We start from the raw sequence: 25422 nt of genomic DNA on the forward strand, positions 1-25422 counted from the left end.
TCCTTCAAACTATTCGATTGTCCATCTTGCAATTCAATGCGGGTTTTTTAATACTTCAGCATAAAATCGAGAAAGTATCCATAATGCAACTTTGAAACTGGGCACGCAACGCCGCGCATTGCGCGGTGCAACATTTCTAGTATATATATATATACCTAAAAAAAACGCTGGCAAAAATAAATTGTTTTTTCTTTCTTTTTAATTTCATAAAAATCATAAATATTCCGATAAGAATCATTGAAATTAATAATTTATGTTTCAATTTCCTATTAATATGCTTCTATTAATAGGGCATAAAAAATGTATAGTTTTTTACATGCATCACATAACAAATGGCTAAAATAACATAATTACAAAAAATGTCACTAGTGGTATTTAAGGTTTGATCTTCTATTTCTTTCTTTTATATATATAAAAGATAAGATTGACCATAAAAGGAGAAGGTTGTCTAGTTTAAATTTGTAATTTATTGCACAATTATTTTTTTATTGGGCTATCAATTTCAAAGATACATGCACACGTGTCTATCTTTGTTACCTTTCAAATTGTTTAACAAGTTGGTATCCAGCTGCAATCATTATTATTATTATTATTATTATTATTATTATTATTATTATTATTATTATTTAGCCTGCCAGCTGGAATTAATTATGATATCTCGTTCTTGCATAAAAAAAACCAATCAGGACAATAAAAATAGAAAGGTATGTAGGCAGAAACAAAAAACCGTTGGTCCAAATCGATTTTTTATTTTGCTTAATTTATTTATATATATATATATTAATAAATATAATATATTAAGGAAGCATTAAAATACTTGTTTACAACGTGCAAATGCAGCTCAAAAGTATTAGTCAAGTTGGAAGTAAATGCCAATCTCAATTGCAAGCACAAAATCCAACTGTTTCCCACGTGGTTGATGGTAACACATGCTTCCCTCCTTAAATTCACACGTGACAGATCCTTACAAATCTTTTGGTCCCCACGACAATCTATTTATACAAAATTACGAGAAACCCCCTTGCGTGAGACATAATTACAAATCCCAGGAGATATGTTGTTGTGTACGCAAGTAATTTTAATGGAATCTTTTTTATTCCACGGACTATTCCTCCGATACTATTATTTACTGACCATGTTACCCTTAGAGGTCACCGTAAGCATATTATTTACTGAGGATGTAATTGTAATATATTTAAAGAAACTCTATAATTACAAAATTTGATAACAAAGTCGTTTTTAATTCTATAAATATTATGTATTATTCATTTTATAATTATTAAAAATAACATAAAAATACATAAAAAAAAAAAAAATTAAACATGCTTACAATTTGTTTTCAGTGGTTGAACTGTGATTTTATTTGTGGTAAATTATGAAAACTTCCTGAACTTAGGCTAAATAGCGAAAAACACTTCCATCTATCCGTAATAATCAAAATCTCCATCTGATTGGTTGTTGATCAAGTTTTTTTAACATAAAATTTTGGGGACAACTATTTTGAATACTAGTTTTTGCTTAGTTGAATACCAAAAAAATAAAAAATAAATAATTAATTGTAAATTACTTTAATACCCTTAATGAAAATTAAAACCAAAAAATATTACAAATACTATTTTTCTTTCTTAAAAACCAAATAATCAAAAACCTAAAAAAAACATTTCCCTCCTCACTCACAAACCCCTCACCTCCTCCACCTCCTTCTTCTCCCTCCCCAAAAACCCTCCTAAAAAACCCCAAAACAAAAGAAATCAAAACCTTACACAACTTGCAAAATGGCCTCAAATGACAATAGAATGGTAGTTTACGAGCAAGGAGAACCCATTCAGGTATGTATTCATGTATTTTTTGAGCTAAAACATCGATTTTAAAATATTTTTTTTTTTAAAACTCGCCATGTATTTTCGACACATACAGGTCGAAAATACCCTTATTTTTCGACATGTATGTGTCGAAAATACCCTTTACTTTCGACACCTAAGTGTCGAATTATGATGCCATTTTCGACACTTAAGTGTCGAAAATTACCCATATTTTCGACACTTAAGTGTCGAAAATTGCATCATAATTCGACACTTAGGTGTCGAAAGTGAAGGGTATTTTCGACACTTAAGTGTCGAAAATATGGGTAATTTTCGACACTTTAGTGTCGATTTTGTTCCTGTTGCAAATTTACTTGTCTTATATTTTCGACACTTTTGTGTAGATCGATTGCACCCATTCATTTACCACGTCAGAAAAATTCCCAACAAAAGAAGCTTTAATGGCATGGGTTCGTGAAGTATGTAAAAGAATTGGAATGGTGTTAATGATTGGGGGTTCGAGTGACGGGGATAGAGGACGTAGGACACCGTATGTGATTGTTCGTTGTGAGCGTGGGGGCCATTATGTTGGCAAGAAGGTACCAGGTGAAGATGATCAAAGACCGGGAAAAAGGAGCACCGGTTCAAAGAAATGCAATTGTCCGTTTAAATTGAAGGGGACAAGAGAACACAAGGATGATGAAAAGGCTGAGTGGAAATTGGATGTTAGTTGTGGTATTCACAACCACAACTTATTCGAAAACTTGCACGGACACTCTTATGCCGGAAGATTATCAAAGGAGGATGTTTCCTTTGTTCACACTATGAAGAAAGCAATGGTGAAACCAAGGGCAATTCTAAGAGCATTGAAGCAAAAGGACCCGTCTAATGTAACTGGTATGAAGACAGTTTACAATACTATCTCTAAGTTAAATTTCAGTGAATTGGATGGGAGATCTCAATTGCAATCATTGTTTGTCAAGTTGAAAGAAGATGAATACCTCTCGTACCATAGATCGAACGAGTTGAATGCGATTACCGACTTGTTTTGGATCCACCCGAAATGCATTAAGTTGGCACAGTCGTATCCGTACGTATTCGTCATCGATTGCACGTACAAGACCAATCGTTACGGACTCCCATTTCTTGAGATTGTGGGTTTTACTTGTACCAACAAGACGTTCTCAATTGCCTTTGCTTACTTGGACCACGAAAAGACGGAAAATTTTGAATGGGCGTTGCGTTGTTTGAAGGAGGCCATGACCAGTTGTCCTCGGCCTAATTGCATTGTAACAGATCGAGATTTGGGTTTAATGAAAGCAGTGGCCAATGTGTATCCATCGAGTCATCACTTGCTGTGTCGGTGGCATGTGAACAAGAATATAGTGGCCAATTGTAAGAAATTGTTCCCAAAGGACATCACCAAATGGAAGCAATTTCATTCGAGTTTTTCGGCTCTTATTGAAAGAAATACCATAGAGGAGTTCATTGAGGATTGGGAGGATTTGAAAAGAACATTTATGGGTTATCTCCCGGCTATAGAGTATGTAGCTAATTCATGGTTGGATCCGTACAAGGAGAGACTTGTATCGGTGTGGACAAATAAGTATACTCATTTTGGAACGTACACTTCTAATAGGGTGGAGGGGGCACACGGACGAATGAAAAGGGATGTGCGTAATTCAACTGGCACATTTGTGGATTTGTATACGAAAGTCCACAATCAAATTGTCGAACAACACAATGACATCAAGGCTTCCTTTGAAGTAAGTAAAAATACTTACGAGCACACTTTCAAAACGTTGATATACAATGAGCTTCGTGGAAGTATCTCAAAATACGTTCTGCAACTACTCAAAGTTGAGGTGGACAATGCGAAACTATTGCAACCGAGCGATATGGGTTGTAGTTGCGCCATCCGAACAACCCACAGTCTACCATGTCGCCATGAACTTCATGAGTATGTTGTTGTGAACAAATGTCCTATCCCACTTGAGTTAATAGGCTCGTATTGGAAACACATGAGTATGGAGCCCGTCGCGACCACAGGCCAAGTCATCCTACCAACCATCGACGAAGAATTATCGGAATACCAGAAGCTCTCTGAATGTGCCGATCTCGATGCAAAAACTCGATTGCGCAACCATTTGAGACATTTTACCCACCCAGAGAATACTAACCTTACGGAGCCAAGTGAAAAAGTTGTTAGCAAAGGTCGACCGGCAAAAAGTAGAAAGACAAATCAAGCACTCGGGACAAATCACATTTTGAGTATGTGGAGCCAAAGAAAAAAAAATCGAAGCAAGCTAGTTGTTCTCCAAAGGTAAATGTCGCTACTATCGTCTCATTTCATTGAAGTTGTATTTTATAATTGTGCTGAGTAATGAAGTGTAATATACTGCAGCTTATACCTGTACTGATGAGATTACGAGGGCATTCGAATGATTCTTTCAACACTATACCAACTCAAGAGTCAGGAAAAAGCACTATACCGACACAAGAGTCGGTCAAACCATTATTTGAAGATGCAGATGTGGGATTGCCACCAGGTTTGATCGGCAAGAATAAGTACATTGACACGATCCATCCACGATTTCGTATGCACGTTCGAGAAATCATCAATGTCGGTTCAGATGGACACTGTGGATTTCGGGCAGTTGCCTCTATGATGGGATTTGGAGAAGATGAATGGGGTCGAGTGCGAGATGACATGCTACGGGAGTTGACTTCTAATTTTTCCACTTACACGACCATGCACCGTGGCGAAGAAACCGTTAGAAGCATGCAAGCTATTGTGAGTAACTGGGATGTTCCTGCAACTCGTGATCATTGGATGTCTTTTCCAAATATGGGTCATGTAATTGCTTCAACATACAATATTGTGCTTGTCTACTTATCCAAGTATCAGTGTCTCACGTTCCTTCCCCTATTGAGCGATCCAAAGCTTTTCAGCGAGAGACAAGAGCACGGTATGGCATTCGTCGACAACTGTCACTTCGTGCATGTTGTCTTGAACAAGGATTGTCCAATACCTCCTATCGCCGATTATTGGTACCGATGTCATGATCCTAAAGCTGATGGTTGGAAGCCTGCAGAAATGGATGGTCGGATTACAGCATTTCGAGAATTAATAGGTCAAAATGTTGCCACGCGAGAGAGTTTCGAGATTATTACTATATCAGACAATGGTGATAGTTCTCCCAACAAAAATATGTAAAGTTACTGGTGCTACTTTCAATGTTATTAAGTGTTGGGTTTTTATTTGAAAAAACTATGTTTTTTTTTTTAACCAAAAAAAAATAAATTTGCAATTTTTTCAAAAAAAAAAAAAAAATTGTATACAGCTCCAATTCGACAGCTAGATGTCGAATTACACACAGTAATTCGACAGCTAGCTGTCGAATTTGAGCTGTATCAAATTTTTTTTTTTTTTGAAAAAATTGCAATTTTTTTTTTTTTTGTGAAATTAACCCTGAATATATTGCAATGTAACATAAAAAACACATCTAAGTGTTTTTGGACAAAAAAACAAAAAAAATGCAATTTTTTCAAAAAAAAAAAAATTTGATACAGCTCAAATTCGACAGCTAGCTGTCGAATTACTGTGTGTAATTCGACAGCTAGCTGTCGAATTGGAGCTGTATACAATTTTTTTTTTTTGAAAAAATTGCAAATTTTTTTTTTTTTGTGAAATTAACCCCAAATATATTGCAATGTAAGATAAAAAACATATTCTAAGTGTTTTTGGACAAAACAAAAAAAAAATGCAATTTTTTTTTTTTTTGAAAAAATTGCAAATTTTTTTTTTTTGTGAAATTAACCCCAAATATATTGCAATGTAAGATAAAAAACATATTCTAAGTGTTTTTTGGACAAAAAAAAAATTTCAAATTATCAAAAATATTTTCATTTAAAACAACCAAAATCCATATAAAACTAAATTAAAAAACAAGTAAAACAAATAAAATCCATCAAACAACATCCATCTAAAAAAATACAAGACTAATCCTGTGTTTTTTTCTTCCTACTAAACACGCGTTTCACAACCGCCTGTGGGGCATCGGACGAGCTCGATGGCGGTGGAATTGGCCCTATCGAGCTACCTGGAGGTGGTGGTGGGGCATCCGATGACCTCGAAGGAGGTGGAAGTGGGGCATCCGGCTCGATCAATCTGACAATATCATTTAGGGTCCCCCACATGACCGTATGAGCGTCGGATGGCGCAAGTCCCCGCACCTCGCTAAGTGTACCCTTCACCAACTCCAAAATTTGTGAAAGTTGGACCTCCTTATCGGTACCACCCTCTGGACGAGCTTCATGGGGTCGAGGTCGATCCGCCTGGGGTCGAGGTGGATGGGCTCCATGCCTACTCAGTTGTAACATGCATCTGGGTCGGAACCAATTCATGTAGTCCGGCGAAGTGTCCGCCTCCCCGAGTTCAATTTCAACGGACCTCGACTCCTCGTCCAGACAATACTCCTCCCACCGATCAGAGAATCGTTCGCCGTACGCAACGAAAATTGAGTTCTGGACCGGTCGACCTTTGCTAGCTAGAGCTTTGTACATATCTTTTGACATGTATGCACGACCTGGAATGATTTGCACCCGGTTGAACTGCCTCAACACTCTGTCCGGATGATATGCCTCGAAGTGGTCCATGCAACATATCATCCCACTAAACCAAGCAGAATCTGGCATCGGGAAACGATCACGAATAGCCGTATACGGTGACCATAAAACCTATTAAAATAAATAAAAAATTAGATGTAAAAACCTACTTAAGTAGTAATAACAAATTATTAAACTGGTATGTTACCTGATCGGGGATCAAATCATCTAATCGAGATCGCAGGTACGACGCTCGTTCAGGCGTTGAAGTAGTCTTTGACTGAGGCTCCCATCGGCTCGCTAATGGCCCCTCGAATTCCGTCTTCAATGTGCCACCCCCCAAATAAGGAAAGTGTTCGTAAATCCATGACTGAAAGAGCGTCAGCCAGCCAGCCATCGAGTTCGTTGATTTTTGTGACGCTGAGGAAAGCTCATCGTACAACCGGCAAAGACATGCAGTGCCCCAAGCATACTCGCCGATCCGATCCAAATCAGATACAAGATTTAGGTACTCAACGCTTACCATGTTGCCTGTCTTGTCGCACAGTATAGTACACCCGAGCAAAAATAACAAATACGCCCGAATGGCGTATGTCCTCTTCTCCGCACTATCTCTCATGGTCACTTTGCTAAATTTAGCCTTCAACCATTCCAACTTGACCGCTTTCTTCTTGTTTACATCGTCCGGGTACTCACCTAGCAACTCGAACATCAAAGAACTGGGAATGGTTTTGGAATCACGGACCAAACGCTCGCAAGATACGGTACGCCCAACAACTGGCAAACCGACCAACGTACTCACATCGTCAAGTGTGATGGTCATCTCTCCAACAGGTAAGTGAAATGTGTTGGTAGCTGGCTGCCATCTCTCTACGAAGGCTCTAAGTAGATGGCCGTCCACAGTGTTGTACGATGCCTGTACAACTGACATTAAACCACATATTTGTACTACCTCTGTAATAAACGGCGCCGGCTCCCAACCTTTCAAGGTTCCTGTGTGATTTCGTATTCGAAATTCTGAGCCGCGCTCCGAACGATCTGGCCCTCCGTTCACAATATGATAAGCAATGTGCTTATCAAATTTTGTGTACAATTCCGGTATCTCGGGACCTAGGACCGGTTCGTTGCTCGAATCACCAACTTCTACAGTCGAAGGTAGAGCCGGCACCGGATTCGTTGACGAAGAACCCTCTCCAGACTTCTTCTTGGTCGTGGTCTTTTTCTTGGTCGTGACTGCTATGCCCTTGCCTCTATCGGATAATTCCTTCCTCTTCTTACGGTTCGAGACAGTCGGAGGTATACGAGGTTCACGTGGTTCTTCCACTGCAAAATAACACACAAATAAAAATTAATATACATAATATAAACACAAGCAAATAAAAAAAAAAAAAAAAAAAAAAAAAAATCACAGTTCAAATTCGACAGCAACCTGTCGAAAATGGGTTGAATTTTCGACAGGTACCTGTCGAAAATGGGTGCATTTTCGACAGGTACCTGTCGAAAATTCAACCCATTTTCGACAAGTTGCTGTCGAAAATGCAACCCATTTTCGACAGGTAGCTGTCGAAAATTACCAAAATCCAAATTCAACACTTTCACCATTTTCGACATCTACATGTCGATTTTGGATGAATTTTCGACATCAACCTGTCGAAAATTCATCGAAAATCGACATATACAGGTCGAAAATGGTGAACGAAGAACCGACCCACGAATCTCAAATCAATGCTCAAATCGACTGAAATCAGATGCACCCATTACTAATTAACGATCATTCTAACCTAAAACAACCAAATCCTAATTACCCATATCAAACAATCAAATCTTAAATAAATATTAAAGAAAAAAAATCGAAACAACTATAACTTACTATTCGAAGACGACGACGGCGGCGGCTTTGGGCGACGTTGGGCGGCGTTCGGCGGTGTTTGGCGTCGGCGTCCGACGGCGGCGATGGTTGGAGCGGCGGCGGCGGCGTCGGGCGGCGTGGACGGAGGGAGGTTTTTTGTGTTTGAATTTTTTTTTTTCTTTTTTTTTATTTGGTTTTCAAATAGGTAATTTCAAAGAAAAATTGATGTAATTAGTATTTTGTATGAAAGGGTATTTTTGTACTTTTATTTTTATTTTGGTATTAAAGTAAGAAAAAACTTAAAAATATGTACTCAATTGTGGTTTTCAACTAGGTAGTATTCAACTAAGCAAAAATTAGTATTCAAAATAGTTGCCCCCTAAAATTTTGTATAGTCTATTATATCTTCTGTTAAAGAGGTGAGAAATACATATAATATCTGAAATTGTGTAAGTCTAATGTCTAGCTAGAATCAAAACAAATCCGTGAAAAATCATATTGTATGGGGTTGGTGTAAGACGGAAACAAACGTCGGGGATTTTTTTATAATTACGAATAGATGAAGGTGGTTTTTGTAATTTAATCTAAGTTTAGGGGTTCGTAATGTGCCCTTTTATTTTACGTATGGGGCAGATATAAACTAAATAATTTCTAGAAGACCCTACAATAATACTATGTTATTCAAAAAGTAGCGAATTCGAGTATATATTTTTCTTGTTCTTTTTATAATAATATCATATTATTCGCATCGTCGTTGTTTGCTTCCATAATTTTCCATCGACTATATCAGTTTAAGCCATTGTAACTTTTAATTTACGATTGTTTTTATAAAATAAAATTGTTACCACTTGAAAATCTACGACGAGCGAACCCCGCTAAAAATCTTGAGAAAAAATAATGCAAATTAATTAGAAATTCAAATCATTGTAAGGTGGTGTTTGCAAATGCTTTTTGAAAGTGATTATGCAGTTTTTTTTGCTCATAATCTGTTTTTAGGTGTTTGCAAAATCAACTTTTGCTTTTGCTTCTCTTAAAATAATCTGCTTTAAGCTATTTTTTTAAAAGCACCCATAACCTTGCTTTTTCAATTTTAGTTCATTTTCCGAAATATTAGCAAACACCCCCAACTTTTAGAAATAAGCACTTAATACTAACTTAAAAAGAGAGAGATAAAAGATCACAACACGGGCTCCATAAACTAGTGCCCACTCTTTCTACTATTGACAATTTCTTTTAGACTATTATTATTATTATTATTATTATTATTATTATTATTATATACATATATATATATATTAAATTAAAAAAAACACCTCTTGTTAAGGTAATTACAACCTCCCGTCAACTATAAATCTTGTTACACGTCCACCCTTGCGGTTTCGAATTTAGTGGAATCTTCGAGATTATATGAAAGATTATCACTTTTGTACCCGTTTTATCTCATTCGAATTCCACATTTTAAAGCAAGATATTCATAATATGTGTTTTTTGGCTTGTATATATCAGATTGTGGTGCATCAGAAACTGGATTTTTACACAAAACAAAGACAAAGTAGGGCACATTCCACGAAATCTAGATGATTATATTGATTATGACTCCATAAGGGTGAAGATGTAAGAAAAAATATACATGCACACATTGTCTATCTTTATTACCTTTCAAATTTGTAATTTGTTGCACAATTATTTTTTTATTGGGCTATCAATTTCAAAGATACATGCACACGTGTCTATCTTTGTTACCTTTCAAATTGTTTAACAAAATGGTATCCCGCAGTCATTATTATTATTTTAAGGTAAATGACAACCACACCTACGAGGTATAATCAAATTATAAAAATTCTCTCATGTTTAGGTAATTACAACCACTTATTAATTATAAATTTTCTTAAACATCTATCTTTGCGGTTTCAAATTTAGTGGAATCTTCGAGATTATATGGAATACTATCACTTTGTACCCATTTTAACCCATCGAGCTCCACATTTTGAAGTAAGATTATCATAATATGTATTTTTTGGCTTGTATTTATCAGATTGTGGTGTATCAGAAACTGTATTTTTGCACAAAACGAGTACAAAATTATATCACATTCCACATAATCTAGATAATTAAGTTGAATTTGACACCAAAATGGTGGAGATGTAAGAAGATGCATAGTTGAAAGAGGTAAATATAATTATCCAGACATATAAGTTTTTTCGTAATTTGACCATACCTCAGGGTAGTTGTAATTTACCCCATATATATACATACACACCTGTAGACGTAGTCATGGATTGCACCCAATTATATGCGTTGACGAGTAGTTTTAAATGTATTTATGATGGCACTCAGTGATATACGTCGACGATTTCTTTTTTTAATTGATATATCCTATAATATTGGACATGTATTAATTAAATATTTGTGTGTATAAAATAAAAGAAAATTAAAAAAAAAATGTTTGAATATCTTGTCAAGTACATCATTTTGGAAACCATATATATATCTCTTTATTTTAAGTAAAAAATAAATAAAAAGTAATAATAATAATTTGTATATAATATCTTATCATATGTATATCATATGATACTATATGAAATAATAGTATTCTCAATTTAATGCACCCCACGTGTACTTCACATCAATATTCTATGAGTTAGGTGGCGTTTCGATATTTTCAAAACATACCGAGGTAGAAATTTGTTAGTTGAATAATTTCGATAGTTGACTAACGAAATTCTATTAATCTAGTGTAATTCTCCGTCCTTCTCTTAATATTTATCATTTTTGCCATTTTTTCATATTTCAAATTATTTGTCATTTTACTATACCAATGAATAATTAATTACAATCTTTCAATTTTGCCCTTTCTCAATCATAATTAATTGAAATATAATTATTTAAAAATCAATTAATGCCATGGGTATTTTAGTGATTTACTATACTTTTTGCTATTATCTATGCATATTTATTGAGTTTCTTAATATGTGTGCAACTAACAAAAGTGATAACTATAGAGGGAAGGAGGAAGTATTAAATTACTGAACTAAATAACTAATAACTTAATATGTTTTCACCGAGTTATGGCTGGAAGAAATAATTAGTCAGGCCAAGTTATTAATTTATATCGAGATTATGTTGTATTTCTAAATTAAAAGTTGTGGATGCTTATGTAACACAAAATAACCTTTAAGCATTGAATTTATAAATTCACGTATCACGATGGAACTATAAAATTTTTGTATAGAAGAAGCAAACTTGTGATACTCCTTGAATCTTGGTGTCTTCACCACAAAGCCTTGAAGCCGGTATATTTTCTATGAAAGTCACGTATCACGATGGAACTATAAAAACGAGAGCCAAGAATATTTTCTCTGTATATTTTCTCTCGATCAAAGACGTTCCATGGGCAACAATAAAAAGAGCAGAAAATATGATTTTTCTCTCCAACGAAAAGCGTGCAACAGCAACAAAGAAAGGAGAGATCTGTTTCTCTCCGAAAAGACACACAATCGAAACGTCGTGCTGTGCTGCTATTTATATTCTATGTTGAATAAAAGAGCCCTACAAAAGATTAAAGGCCATTAGGTTGATAATCAATCTTTACGTAAGGAAATAAGAAATTGTGTAATAAAGAAAGTCTTTGTCAAAGAAAGTCCTTGTTAGCACATGACTTATACAATTAAATAAATTAATGACAAAATAAGAGTTTAAAGTATTAAGGAAACTTCCATAGCTTTAGACACACGTTTTTCACATACGTGCTGAAAAACCAAAATCAGAATCCTCTCGGATTCTAACAATTTTTAATAAAAAAAATTGTAATTCGGTTATTTACCGAACCGCATATTTCGGTTCAGTAAACGTTATGGAATTTTGGCGTACTGAATGAACACCCCTAAATCTACCTATTGAAGAAGTTTTTTCATAAGACAATACATAGTTGAGGGGGTGACTGTAATTACCCAAACATGAGGGGATATTTTCGTAATTTAACCATATCATAAGAAGGTGGCCGTAATTTGACCTAAAATTTATGAAAAGAAAGATTATTTTTCTAAAGCATCGTAAATGTCGAAACTTCAAGCAAAAAATGCCCTTTTTTTTTTAATTATAGTTTAAAACAATTTTTTTAAAAATAAATAAAGAAAATGTAAAATATGCAAATATAAAATTTGAACAAAAATTGTTTCATCAAAATTATAATTTTCTGATAAGAATGCGACATAATTTTGAAATTATTATATCTTGTCACCACCACCCCCACCCCCACCCCCACCCCCCACCACACCACACCACCCACCCCCGACCATGTACATATTACTTCTATTAATAGGGCACAAAAAATGTAAGTTTCTCACCAGAAACAGCTATGGCAGCTACGAATAATATAGCTCCACGTGTAGCCATTTTCCTGTTTCTAAGTTGTTCTTCATTTGCAGCTGCTGCAAAACATGTCTATGAATCGAAGCCTTTCAACCGCACTGATTTTCCACCTGGTTTTCTTTTTGGAGCTGCTTCTTCTGCTTATCAAGTATTTTATTTATTTATTTTTTCTATAATTATTTATTATTACTAATTAATTATTTAATATTGTATATAATATTTATTTAATGATGGAAATATTATTCACTATACAGTTTGAAGGTGCTGCATTTGAAGGTGGGAAAGGACCAAGTATTTGGGATACTTTCACTCACCAATTTCCAGGTTTCTTCTCTCTCTCTCTCTCTCTCTCTCTCTCTCTCTCTCTCTCTCTCTCTCTCTCTCTCTCTCTCTCTCTCTCTCTCTCTCTCTCTCATTCATGCTACTCTAATTATAACTTTATACGTACGTCTGCCATATTATTTAAAATAATTGAATTAGGTTTAAGTATTTAATTATTCATACACTAAAAATGTGACCTATATATATATATTTATAGATTTTTCGAGCAATCATAAGATTTATTAAGAAAAATATTGTTGGTGACAGACTGTATGTATCACATTTTAGACTTGAAAATTCATTTTTGTTTTGCTTGTATATTGGATAGCTGCCGCAAGGACCACAATGCAAATATTTATTTTTCTTCAAATTAAAGTAACCACTAATCCATAGTACTCAATGACGATGATATTTGATAAATTGTCCAAAAATGATAGGCAAAAAAAAGTATAGGGGGTTCTTGGAACATTTTAACTAAGCTGCGGACTGTTAGAGCAAATAGCTATAAGTTTTATTTACCTGATAAAATAATCTGAAGTGATTTGCTATGCCAAATTTACAGAAAAAATAGCTGATCGAAGCAACGGTGACGTGGCTAACGACTTTTATCATCTATATAAGGTAAAAAAAAATCTTCTGTAATTTAATTTTACTATGTTTTAAATTTATTTAATTGTTAATAAATTGTTAATAGATTATTAGGGTAAATTATAAGCACCCCTGAGGTATGATTAAGTTACAAAAAAAACCCTCATGTTTAGATAATTACAAAACCCCCCCTCAACTATAAATCTTTTTACACGACCACCCTTGCGGTTTCAAATTTAGTGGAATCTTCGAGATTATATGGAATATTCTCACTTTTGTACTCGTTTTATCCCATTTAATCTTCACATTTTGAAGCAAGCTAAGATGATCGTAATATGTGTTTTTTGGCTTGTATACATCGGTGCATCAGAAACTTTATTTTACATAAAACGAGTACAAACTATAGCACATTACACGAGATCTAAATGATTATGTTGAATTTAACACCATAACGGTGGAGATGTAAGAAAAAATTATAGTTGAGGGATAGATGTAATTATTCAAACAAGAGTGATTTTTTCGTAAATTGACCATACCTCAGGGGTGATTGTAATTTACCCTAGATTATTATTAGACTATTGTGATTTCAAATTTTGCAATAGTCAACGGTGGAAGACCTGACATTATACATAGTTTCCTGTTATAGGAAACTTTTAGTTTTAGAAAGAAATATGTAAGCTAAAATTACAGTTTTGACCCCTTAAATTTGCATTAATTTCATATTTGGTCCACATATTCACGAAAAGCACATTTGGTGCTTTATGTTTCAAAAATTCCACACTTTTAGTCATTTCCGTCAATTTCCCGTTAAAACTAACGGAACCAAGCATGTAACCATCACTGCCTTAACTAACGGATTAACGGTAAATTGACGGAAATGACCAAAAGTGTTAAATTATTGGAACATGAGGGACCAAATGTGTTTTTTGTGAATATGGGAGACTAAATATGAAATCAATGCAATCTTGAAGGATGAAAATTATAATTTCCCCATTATGTAACAAACTGGTATGGGCAAAATTTTAATTTAATAATCTGAATCTAATTATTTATTATTTATCAAAATTAATTGCCGCAGGATGATGTGAAATTGCTGAAGGATTTAGGACTGGATGTTTTCCGGGTGTCCATTGCTTGGTCACGTGTATTGCCACGTGAGTTACCTCTACAATACTTTGGAAGGGCAAAACTGTCATTTTCAATACACAAATTACTTTAAATTGCTATTATATATATATTTAAAATCTTCAACTAATTATCAATTGTGCATATTAATTATAACTAACTGCTAATTAATTATCAGATGGAAAACTAAGTAGAGGAGTTAACAAAGAAGGGATTGCCTTTTACAACAATGTCATCAATGAACTCCTTGCAAATGGTGAATATATATATATAATTTATTCAATTAATCTACATATTTATTAAATAATCTATTCAATTAATTTTTTTACTTTAATTTTATTTTATACATTTAATTCTGTAAATTGATTTAATTCATAGGGATAACACCATTTGTGACACTATTCCATTGGGACCTCCCTCAAGCACTAGAGGATGAATATAGAGGTTTCCTAAGTCCTCTAATTGTGTAAGTAAATTAATTAATACCTAAATTAATTATTTAATTTTTTATTTTCTTAATTCGTAACATACATTAATAATTTGCATGCAGTGACGATTTTCTGGATTTCGTGGAACTTTGCTTTAAGAATTTCGGAGACCGTGTTAAGAATTGGATCACATTCAATGAACCGTTTACTTTCACAAACGGGGGCTACGATGGGGGATTCCTCGGGAATCTGGCCCCCGGACGGTGCTCGTCGTGGGGCAATTGCCCCCAGGGCGACGCGGCGAAAGAGCCCTATTTTGTTGCTCATCATATTCTCCTTAGCCATGCTGCAGCTGTTAAATTATACCGAACAAAATACAAGGTATATATATATATATATATATATTATAAAGAAATAAAGAATATTTTTTTCTCTAGAAATTGTTTTTATGAGGTCATAAATAAAAATATTACTGGTTATGTTGTTATATAGGCAGCTCAAAAGGGTCAAATCGGGATAACGATAGTGACTCATTGGTTCGTACCGTATTCGAACAGCAGACTCGATGTTATAGCAGCACAACGAGCCCTCGATTTTGTTTTTGGATGGTAAGTATAATCTATATGCATTTTATTCACTAATTCACTAATACAATCTATATTTTTTTTTGTTTTTTTAAATTAATAAAATGTGGATTAATGATCTTTTTTATTATATTTTTGGAAGGTTTATTCATCCAGTAGTATACGGTGAATATCCAAGAACAATGAGACCAATTGCTGGTAGTCGATTGCCACGATTTACGACGGAGCAAAGTGCGTTATTGAAGGGATCGTATGATTTTATAGGACTGAATTATTATACCGGGAATTATGCAGCACATATTCTAACTCGCAACGGAAACGTTAGCAGCACTTCCGATCAAATGGTTCGTCTCTCAAGTAAGTTTTCGAAAAAAGAAAAAAATAAATCCAAAAATTTGATTACAATAGTTAAAAGATTAAATCTTATAAAATTAATGTTATTTTTTCTTAATTCTTTGGCAGCTGATATTAATGGTGTGCAGATCGGTGATCCAGTAAGTCGTCATCAGAAAAAAAAAAAAAAAAAAAAAACCCGAATTTATTGTATATAATTTTAAAAGTATCTTTAATTTTTATTGATAATGTAATTTCTCAATAAAACGAAATTTTCAGACCGGAGTTAGCATATTTTATAGCTACCCGAAAGGACTTCACGATCTTCTAGTCTACACCAAGGAGAAATACAACAACCCCCCGATTTACATCACCGAAAACGGTATTGTTTAGATATATTTGTTTGATATAATTTTATTTTTCGAATTTAATTTATATTACTTTGTTAGGTCTCGGCGACGAGAACAATGACACCATGGAACACCTCACTCAAGATCCACAACGAATCGATTTCTACAATCGTCATCTCCATGCTATTCGAAAAGCCATTGCGTAAATATCTTTAACTATTAACTATTGCCATAAATAATATTAAATACTATTAAAACTTTCTCAAAAATCTAAAATTATACGATGTTATTAATTTATGGAGATTCTGCTGAATTTTGTGATGACAGTGAAGGCGTAAATGTTAAGGGATTTATTGCATGGTCATTTTTGGATAATTTCGAATGGGGCTCCGGATATACACAACGGTTCGGGCTTGTCTACGTGGATTACAAAAACGGGCTTAAAAGAATTCCCAAGAAATCAGCACTTTGGTTCAAGAAGTGCATCCAAAAAATTAAATAAGCGCGATTTGAATTCGCGTTTTTTGGAGCGAAACTACCATCGTTTCCTATTAGAGCCGATTTAACTTTGTTAAATAAATTATCGGCATCTTCTCTAATGACCGTTTAATTTGCTCGGCTATAAAATAAATGTTGTGTGGAAGTTCTTTTGGTAATAAATTACTGTCTTCGTTTTTCATTAATTGTCGGTTTTCAGTTCTGTAGCAAGTATTTTAATGATTTCAATAATTGTGTCTTGATTTTAAGGGAAAATCACATTAAATGACTAAAATAACCTTGATTATTTAATATTTTTCCGCATGAATCATGTTAATGTGTTTTTTTTATTTAGTATTTATAGAGCAACAATTTTAGTTGGCTGCACATAAGTTTTTTTGGGAATATTACCAAAATCCAGCTGAACTAAGGTTTAATTATCAAAAAGATCCCTCAAATTTTCATAATTATCATAAAAAAACCCTTTTGACTAACTAGCCAAATTTCTTAAAACAAATTTTGTAATGGTATATAAAGTACCCTCAAGATAGATTATATAATTACCAAAACCAATTATTAAAACCCCTATCATTTGTTTCAATCTAACAACGACGTCCCTTTAGAATTATTTTGTCGAAGAGACAAGTTTTATTTTCCACTAGGTAGCTACAATTATTAACATCCCCTCTAGGCTCTAGTCCTATTACTTTTGTGCTAGTCTGTAGTTGTTATATATGTTGCGTCTGCAAAAACTTATTTAAAAATAAAATTTATGCTTGTAAGTTAAGTTGATTTTAAGTACTTATTTTTTAATTTGTTAAAAAATTAACTTAAATAGAAAAGACACAAACATTGATGTTTTACATATTATCGCTTAAAGCTGGTATTTTTAAGAGAAGTAAAATCAAAAGTTTATTTTCCAAAGACATAAAAATAGATTATATAAGTTCATAATATGTTTGTAAAAGCTTTTGCAAAAGTCATCAATGATCTATTTGGGCTGCCTTATAAGCTACTTAATTTGCTCGATAGGGTTTTTCTTTTTCTTTTCTCTCTTTTTCTTTTTTGTCTTTCTTTCAATTTTTATTTTCAATTTGTAGTTGCTTGCTTTGTAATTATTGGTGTGCGTTGTCATATATTTAAAATAATTGCAACATGTATTTGAAAATTTTGTGATTGGTAATTGATACGCGTTGACTATTATTTTGAAATGTCAACTTGATGGATCTCAAATCTCAAGACGGGTCTTTTTGAAATGTAACCATGTGGAATTGTGGATTGCACTCGTGAAATACGTGGATGGTTATTTTAAAAAAAAATGCCCTCATGGATTGCATAATGATTAGGAACCGTAATTTTGAGCAGGTTAATCGAAGCACGATTGCTCGACCTAATTGTACTTGAGTTGAATTTAATTTTCAGCGAATCTGATCGAGGTTGAGCTATTTTATTAAATTTGATTATATATGAATTGAGTTTAAGCCTACTATGACTCAATCCGAATAACATCTGCTCGATCAAGTTAATAAGTAAATATATGATACATTTATTTTTTAACTAATATGGTTCAACATATAAGTTATAACTCAGATAATAATAACACTCCTAATAAAAAAAACTAGCAAAAATAAGTAGTTTTTTTTTTCTTTTTAATTCCATCAAAATCATAGATTTTTCGGATAAGAATCATTGAAATTTATAATTAATGTTCCAATTTCCATACACCCCCACCACTCACCTTACCCCACCCCCCACCCCACACCCATATGCTTCTATTAATAGGGCATAAAAAATGTATAGTTTTTCACATGCATCACAGAACAAATGGCTACCAATAATATAGCTCCACGTGTAGCCATTTTCTTGTTTCTAAGCTGTTCTTCATTTGCAGCTGCTGCAAAACATGTCTATGAATCTAAGCCTTTCAATCGTAGTGATTTTCCACCTGGTTTTCTTTTTGGAGCTGCTTCTTCTGCTTATCAAGTATTTTTTTATTTATTTTCTCTATAATTATTCATTATTACTAATTAAATATTTATTATTATATATAATATATATTTAATGATGAAAATATTATTCACTATACAGTTTGAAGGTGCTGCATTTGAAGGTGGGAAAGGACCAAGTATTTGGGATACTTTCACTCATCAATTTCCAGGTCTGATTTCTCTTAGCTTTCTATATAATTGAATTAGCAATCAAAATGTCGTTAAATGTAGGTGTGTAAATGAGCCGAGCTCGCCTCTTTTGGAAGGCTCGAGCTCGAGCAGACGAGTTGAGATATCCAGGCTCGAGCTCGGCTCGGCTCGAGCTTTAAAATTAATTAGCTCATTAATAAAATAATTCTATTTTCTTATAAAATAATTATTATTATTATGATTTTATTGTATAATATATATATATATATATATATATATATACACACACACACACAATAAGAAGCTCGTGAGTCGGTTCGCGAGTTGTCGAACAACTATAATCGGGCTCGAGTTCAAGCTCGTCCGAATTGCTCGAGCTTTTATCGAGTCGGCTCGTCGAGTTCACGAGCCAGCTCAGCTGGTCTACCACCCCTAGCTAGTTGCATGTATGATTAATGTATAGTATATATTTATTGCATTTTTTTGTACAGTCACAATATTTATTGATATTTTTTTTAATTGTCGGTGACAAATTGTATCACATTCGAGACAATAATTGGTCCTTTTTTTTTTTCTTTTCTTCAAATGAAAACAATGTTGATTTTTGAATAATTGTCGACAGACTATAAATTATGTCAGAAAATGTACAGGGGTTTTTTTTGAACATTTTGAAGAAGTTGGGGGACTGTTAGAGAAAATAGCTGATTTAGTTTTGCGATTAACCCTCAAAGATTAGGGATATTCAGTTTTCGCCCTTAAAACATTGAAAACTTTTTCTTACAGGAAAAATAGCTGATCGGAGCAATGGGGACGTCGCTCTTGACTTTTATCATCGATATAAGGTAGAATTTTTCTGTTATTTTATTTTCTAAAATTCAATTAATAACGATATACGAATATAATAAGTCTCATTTTATTTTTATCACTTATAAAAAAAATTACTATGGCAGGAGGATATAAAATTGATGAAGTATTTAGGACTGGATGTTTTCCGAATGTCCATTTCCTGGCCACGATTAATACCTCGTAAGCGTCGAATTTATTTCTTACTATAATGCCTAAATATTCGACGTTTTGAGTAAATAAAATACTTTTATTATTTATTTCTCAGCTAATTTCATATATAATAAAGATTTCATTATTTACTAGTTAAATTTTAATTATAATTAACTGCTTAATTAATGCTAAGGTGGAAAGCTTAGTAGAGGAGTGAACAAAGAAGGGATTGCATTTTACAACAATGTCATCAATGAACTCCTTGCAAATGGTGAAAATTTTATATACTAATTCAATTGATTTTCACTAATTTAATTTTATTTTATATATTTAATTTTGTAAATTGATTGATTAATTCATAGGGATAAAACCATTTGTGACAATATTTCATTGGGACCTCCCTCAAGCACTAGAGGATGAATATAGAGGCTTCCTAAGTCCACTAATTGTGTAAGTAAATTAAACCTATTTTTTTTTAAATTTCATAATAATATGAATTAATTAATAAATGACCATGTGCTTAAATAAATGTGGCGGCATTGATTCGCGCGCGTGCAGAGACGATTATTTAGATTTTGCGGATCTCTGCTTTAAGGAATTCGGAGACCGTGTTAAGCATTGGATCACTTTCAACGAGCCGTTTATATTCGTAAGCACGGGCTACGACGGTGGCTTCGCCGGCAGCCTAGCTCCGGGGCGGTGCTCTTCGTGGGGCAATTGCGCCCAAGGTGACTCGGCAACCGAGCCTTACGTCGCCGGTCACCATATACTTATTAGCCATGCTGCAGCTGTTAAATTATACAGGCAAAAATACAAGGTATAGTTAGTTATATATGTATATATATACTACAAATAAATAAATTAATTAATTACCTCATAAATAAATAACAAGCTATTTTGATTATGTTTATTTAGGCAGCTCAAAAGGGTGAAATAGGGATAACACTAGTGACTCATTGGTTTGTGCCGTATTCGAATAGTAAATTAGATGTCAAAGCAGCGCAACGAGCCCTCGATTTTATTTATGGATGGTAAGTACAATTTATATACAGAAGAATCTCGATAAATTAATGATCTCGCTTAAATAATAAATACTTCTGGTCCCGACTAGGTGAGAATGTGCTAATCTTTCTCTAAATTAATAGAATTTCCGCAGGCGGCTGTATTAATTTATAGAAGTTTAACTGTGCTTAAATACTAAATACTTATGGTCCCAACTAGGTGAGAACGTGCTAAATTATTAACTCGATGATTTAATATTTCACTAAATTAATAGAATTTCCGCAGCCGACTGTATTAATTTACAGAGGTTTAATTGTATATGCGTTTTAATCGATGTGCGTTTTGATTAGGTTGATGCTAGACTTGTAGTTTGTAACTAAGTAGTTTAAATATTGATGATCGTTCCTAATTTATTTCATTTTTTATTTTAATTTTGGGAAGGTTTATTCATCCAGTAGTATACGGGGAATATCCGAGAGCAATGAGACCAATTACGGGAAGTCGATTGCCACAGTTTACCAAGGAGCAAAGTTCGTTGCTAAAAGGGTCGTTCGATTTCCTGGGACTGAATTATTATACTGGGAATTATGCAGCACATATTCTAACTCGCGACGGAAACGTTAGCAGCACTTCGGATCGAATGTCTCGTCTTTCAAGTAAGTTTTCGAAAAGGAAAAAAAAATCAAAAAATCGTAAATAACGGAGATATACTAAACGGAGTTAATATATTTGTAATATAAGATTACGATAATATTAAGTTAATGTGTTACAGTAGAACCTCGATAAATTAATAACATCGATTAAATAATAGTTTCTCTCGGTCCCGATTCGGTGAAAACGTATTAAATTATTAAATCGATAATTTAATAATTCGCTAAATTAATAGAATTTCCCTAATTCAGATTGTATTAATTTATAGAGGTTTAACTGTATTTCTTAATTATTTGGCAGCTGAAAGAAACGGCGTGCCGATTGGTCCGCCGGTAAGTCATCGTTAAGATAAAACTCGGACTTTATATTTATAATTATATATATATATATATATATATATATATATATATATATATATATATATATATATATATATTTTAATGTATCTTTATTTTTTTAAATAATAATGCAATTCTTGATACTTGTAGACCGGAGTGAGCGTATTTTTTAGTTACCCGAAAGGACTTCACGATCTTCTTGTTTACACCAAGGAGAAATACAACAACCCACCGATTTATGTCACGGAAAACGGTATTTTTTTTAAATATATTTCGCTATAACAATTTTTATGTTCAATAAAAAAATTTGTTTAAGAATTTAATTTAATTTATTTTTTTAGGTCTGGGCGACCAGAACAATAACACCATGAAAAACCTCACTCGAGATCCACAAAGAATTGATTTCTACAGTCGTCATCTCCGTGCTATTCGCCAAGCCATTGCGTAAGTATATTTAACTATTGCAAATTCAACATAATTATCTAGATTTCGTGGAATTGCTCTAGTTTGTACTCGTTTTGTGTAAAAATACAGTTTTTGATGCAGCACAATCTGATTTATACAAGTCAAAAAACACATATTATGCTTCAAAATGTAGAGTTCGAATAAGTTAAAACGGGTTTAAAAGTGATAATATTCCATATAATCTCGAAGATTCCACTAAATTTGAGAAATTGAGGGGTGGTAGTAATTATCCAAACAAGAAGGAGTTTTCGTAATTTAACTATACCTCAAATGGTGGTTGTAATTTACCCTTCGTACTAATATACATATATTTGTAATTTGTGTTACAGGGAAGGTGTGAATGTGAAGGGATTTATTGCATGGTCATTTTTGGACAATTTTGAATGGGGCTCCGGATTTACCGTACGGTTCGGGCTTGTCTACGTGGACTACTTAAACGGGCTCAAAAGAATTCCCAAGAAATCAGCTATTTGGTTCAAGAAATGCCTCTCCAGGAAGTAAATTAAGCCCGATTTCTAAATGGGCTTTTTGTAACAAAACTATTTTGGATTTGAGCTGTTTTCACTTTTTAAATAAAATTAATTTCCCGGTAATAAAGTTCCGAAAAAGACTTGGATTTAAATATTGTATATTTAAATAGTTGCTCTCGTCTCGTATGCATGAATTCATATAATCACATTATTAATAAGTCCAGCGGCTTATACTACACGGGGTGAAATGCACCGGGTAGATCTTTACCATTCATATACACACAAACACACACACCCATATTGGTGTGTGTAGATCAACGGTAAAAAATCACCCAGTGTAATCTTCACCGGGTGTAGCATAGAAATTAATAACCACAGTTACGTTCAACGTCCAAATGAATCTTGCTTTGTATGATTAATGTTGGTTCCTGTTCAAACCACGCATTTTCAAAGGGACTTCAATATTCTCTTACCCGCGTTTCTTAGCACAAGATTCCGACTGTGAACGTGGATCCGCAACGTGTTTTCCTTCTTCTTGGTGTACTTCAATGACTAACAAAATTTGCGAGCATCATAACTCATAAACTAAAAAAAAATACCATTCTTGTTTCAATATACTGAAATATATGAATAACCGCGTAACTAATTGTTCGTTGATCATGACAAATTATTTTGTGGAAACATAGATATATCAGATTCAATTCAGTAATCAGCGTATAATTCAATATAAATTGATGGCGTAGGATCTATATCCTTAAGTCCTTTCAAGTCCAACTTCCTTGACTGTCGGAAAACCCACCGAACACCGGTCCTTTACCGGAGAAGATGAGTTCGACGAATGGAAAATATAAATAGAGAGAGAGAGAGAGAGAGAGAGAGAGAGAGAGAGAGAGAGAGAGAGAGAGAGAGAGAGTGAGTTTGGAAGAGAGTATAACGTATTCTTTATTGATATTCAATCGTGTTCTTAATTGGACTTGTTATAAGACTTTATATAAGAAGATCTCTCTAATTGCTTCCTAGTTTAACTCGCCTTAATTAGATCGAGATTTACATTGATTGATCCATTACAAATACTAATTTACATACTTTACTTTCGTATCTATTTAGAAAAGATATTTCCGAGTCTTCTACATCTAATGACTCTCGTTCAGCTCGCCATCTATCCCGTTGATTTGTCTCTGGCACGTTCGGATGGGCTGGCGAGCTCGTTAACCACGAACTTCTAAATGGACCTTATCTTTGACGTGTATTTGGTCGGTGGGACCAACAAATCTCTTACGGCCCGTACATTTAACCTTAAACTATTTAATAAGCCCAATATAGAGAGTTTGGCTCAAGCTTGCCAAACTGATCCCATCATAAATTATTATTTAATTTCACTTGGAAAAATAATCAAACAACATTACGAGCATTGTATTTAAAACCAAATGCAATGAAAGTCGCCATCATTATCCCGAGTTGCGAAAACAAAAATAAAAATAAGGTCATTTTAGTCTAAAAGTAGATTTTCGAATTAGAAGTGTGGAATAAAGTTGGGAAAAATCAATTTGAGGACTGTTATTTGTACAACAGCTGGCTTTCATTACAACTCAACACGGTTCCTCCTTCCACACACAATTTATATAAATAATATATGTATATTGTAATTAGGGGTGTAAACGAGCCGAGCTCGAGCCGAGCTCGAGCCGAGCTCGCCTCTTTTGGCTGGCTCGAGCTCGAGCTCGAGCCGAGCTCGCCTCTTTTGGCTGGCTCGAGCTCGAGCTCGAGTTTATTTTGTCGAGCTCGAGCTCGCGAGCTCCTCTGTTTTTGGCTCGAGCTCGAGCTCGTGTCAATTTTGTCGAGCTCGAGCTCGAGCCCATTGTCTTTTTTTTTTTTTTTTTAAATATTTTTTTAATTATTATTTTATTATTAAAAATTATTTAAAAAAATAAAAAATAAAAACAAAATTGTAATTATATATATTTTTAATATTTGTATTTATTTCTATAATATTTTACATTATTTAAATAAAAATAACATATAAAAAATAAAAATAAAAATAAAAAAATAATAATAAATCCGGCTCGCGAGCTCATGAACAACTGAAAACTTGCTCGAGCTCGGCTCGTCAGAAAGCTCGAGCTCGAGCTCGAGCTCGAAAATCTCGAGTTCGAGTTCGAGCTTTTTACGAGCCGGCTCTTCGAGCTCACGAGTCGGCTCGGCTCGTTTACACCCCTAATTGTAATGAAACATTATTATATGTAAATATTTAGTAATTATTATTTTTTTTAAATAACTTTTATTATAATAAATATAATATTATTTTTTAATAAAAAAATTAATAATTATAAAAAAGTTATAGTTAATTATTTTCAATAAATTAAGTGAAATAATAATAAATTACACATTTTAAAAATATTAATTAATAGTTTAATTAATAAACTATAACAAGTTTGAAAATTAATTATAATAATAAATAGCACAATAGGAAACTGAACTCTGACTTAAAATACACTTACTTTGACTTTAGCAATTTTTTCAGCCAAT

General features: G+C 33.5%; 3 protein-coding genes across 3 annotated transcripts; all 3 read left to right on the forward strand.

Moving 5' to 3' along the window:
• Positions 1–1499: 1499 nt before the first annotated feature.
• LOC148765285 (protein FAR1-RELATED SEQUENCE 5-like) lies at positions 1500–3909 on the forward strand. The gene is made up of 3 exons (XM_088812733.1): positions 1500–1829; positions 2207–3762; positions 3807–3909. Exons 1-3 carry the CDS (start codon positions 1776–1778, stop codon positions 3907–3909), a joined length of 1713 nt encoding a protein of 570 aa, XP_088668859.1. The 5' UTR covers positions 1500–1775.
• An 8674-nt stretch (positions 3910–12583) lies between these two features.
• LOC105964726 (beta-glucosidase 12) lies at positions 12584–17033 on the forward strand. The gene is made up of 13 exons (XM_088814658.1): positions 12584–12778; positions 12885–12954; positions 13514–13572; positions 14618–14693; positions 14843–14920; positions 15043–15130; positions 15215–15473; positions 15585–15700; positions 15819–16033; positions 16139–16170; positions 16289–16391; positions 16459–16561; positions 16687–17033. Exons 1-13 carry the CDS (start codon positions 12617–12619, stop codon positions 16859–16861), a joined length of 1536 nt encoding a protein of 511 aa, XP_088670784.1. The 5' UTR covers positions 12584–12616; the 3' UTR covers positions 16862–17033.
• Positions 17034–18629: 1596 nt separating this feature from the next.
• LOC105964727 (beta-glucosidase 12) lies at positions 18630–23048 on the forward strand. The gene is made up of 13 exons (XM_088814659.1): positions 18630–18819; positions 18925–18994; positions 19758–19816; positions 19925–20000; positions 20164–20241; positions 20333–20420; positions 20529–20787; positions 20886–21001; positions 21414–21628; positions 21924–21955; positions 22112–22214; positions 22303–22405; positions 22756–23048. The coding sequence occupies exons 1-13, from the start codon at positions 18661–18663 to the stop codon at positions 22925–22927; spliced, it is 1530 nt and encodes a 509-aa protein (XP_088670785.1). The 5' UTR covers positions 18630–18660; the 3' UTR covers positions 22928–23048.
• The last annotated feature ends 2374 nt before the right edge of the window (positions 23049–25422 follow it).

The sequence above is a fragment of the Erythranthe guttata genome, chromosome 14 (assembly GCF_056151865.1).
Source record: "Erythranthe guttata isolate IM_541 chromosome 14, IM_541, whole genome shotgun sequence".
In the NCBI taxonomy this organism is placed as follows: domain Eukaryota; kingdom Viridiplantae; phylum Streptophyta; class Magnoliopsida; order Lamiales; family Phrymaceae; genus Erythranthe; species Erythranthe guttata.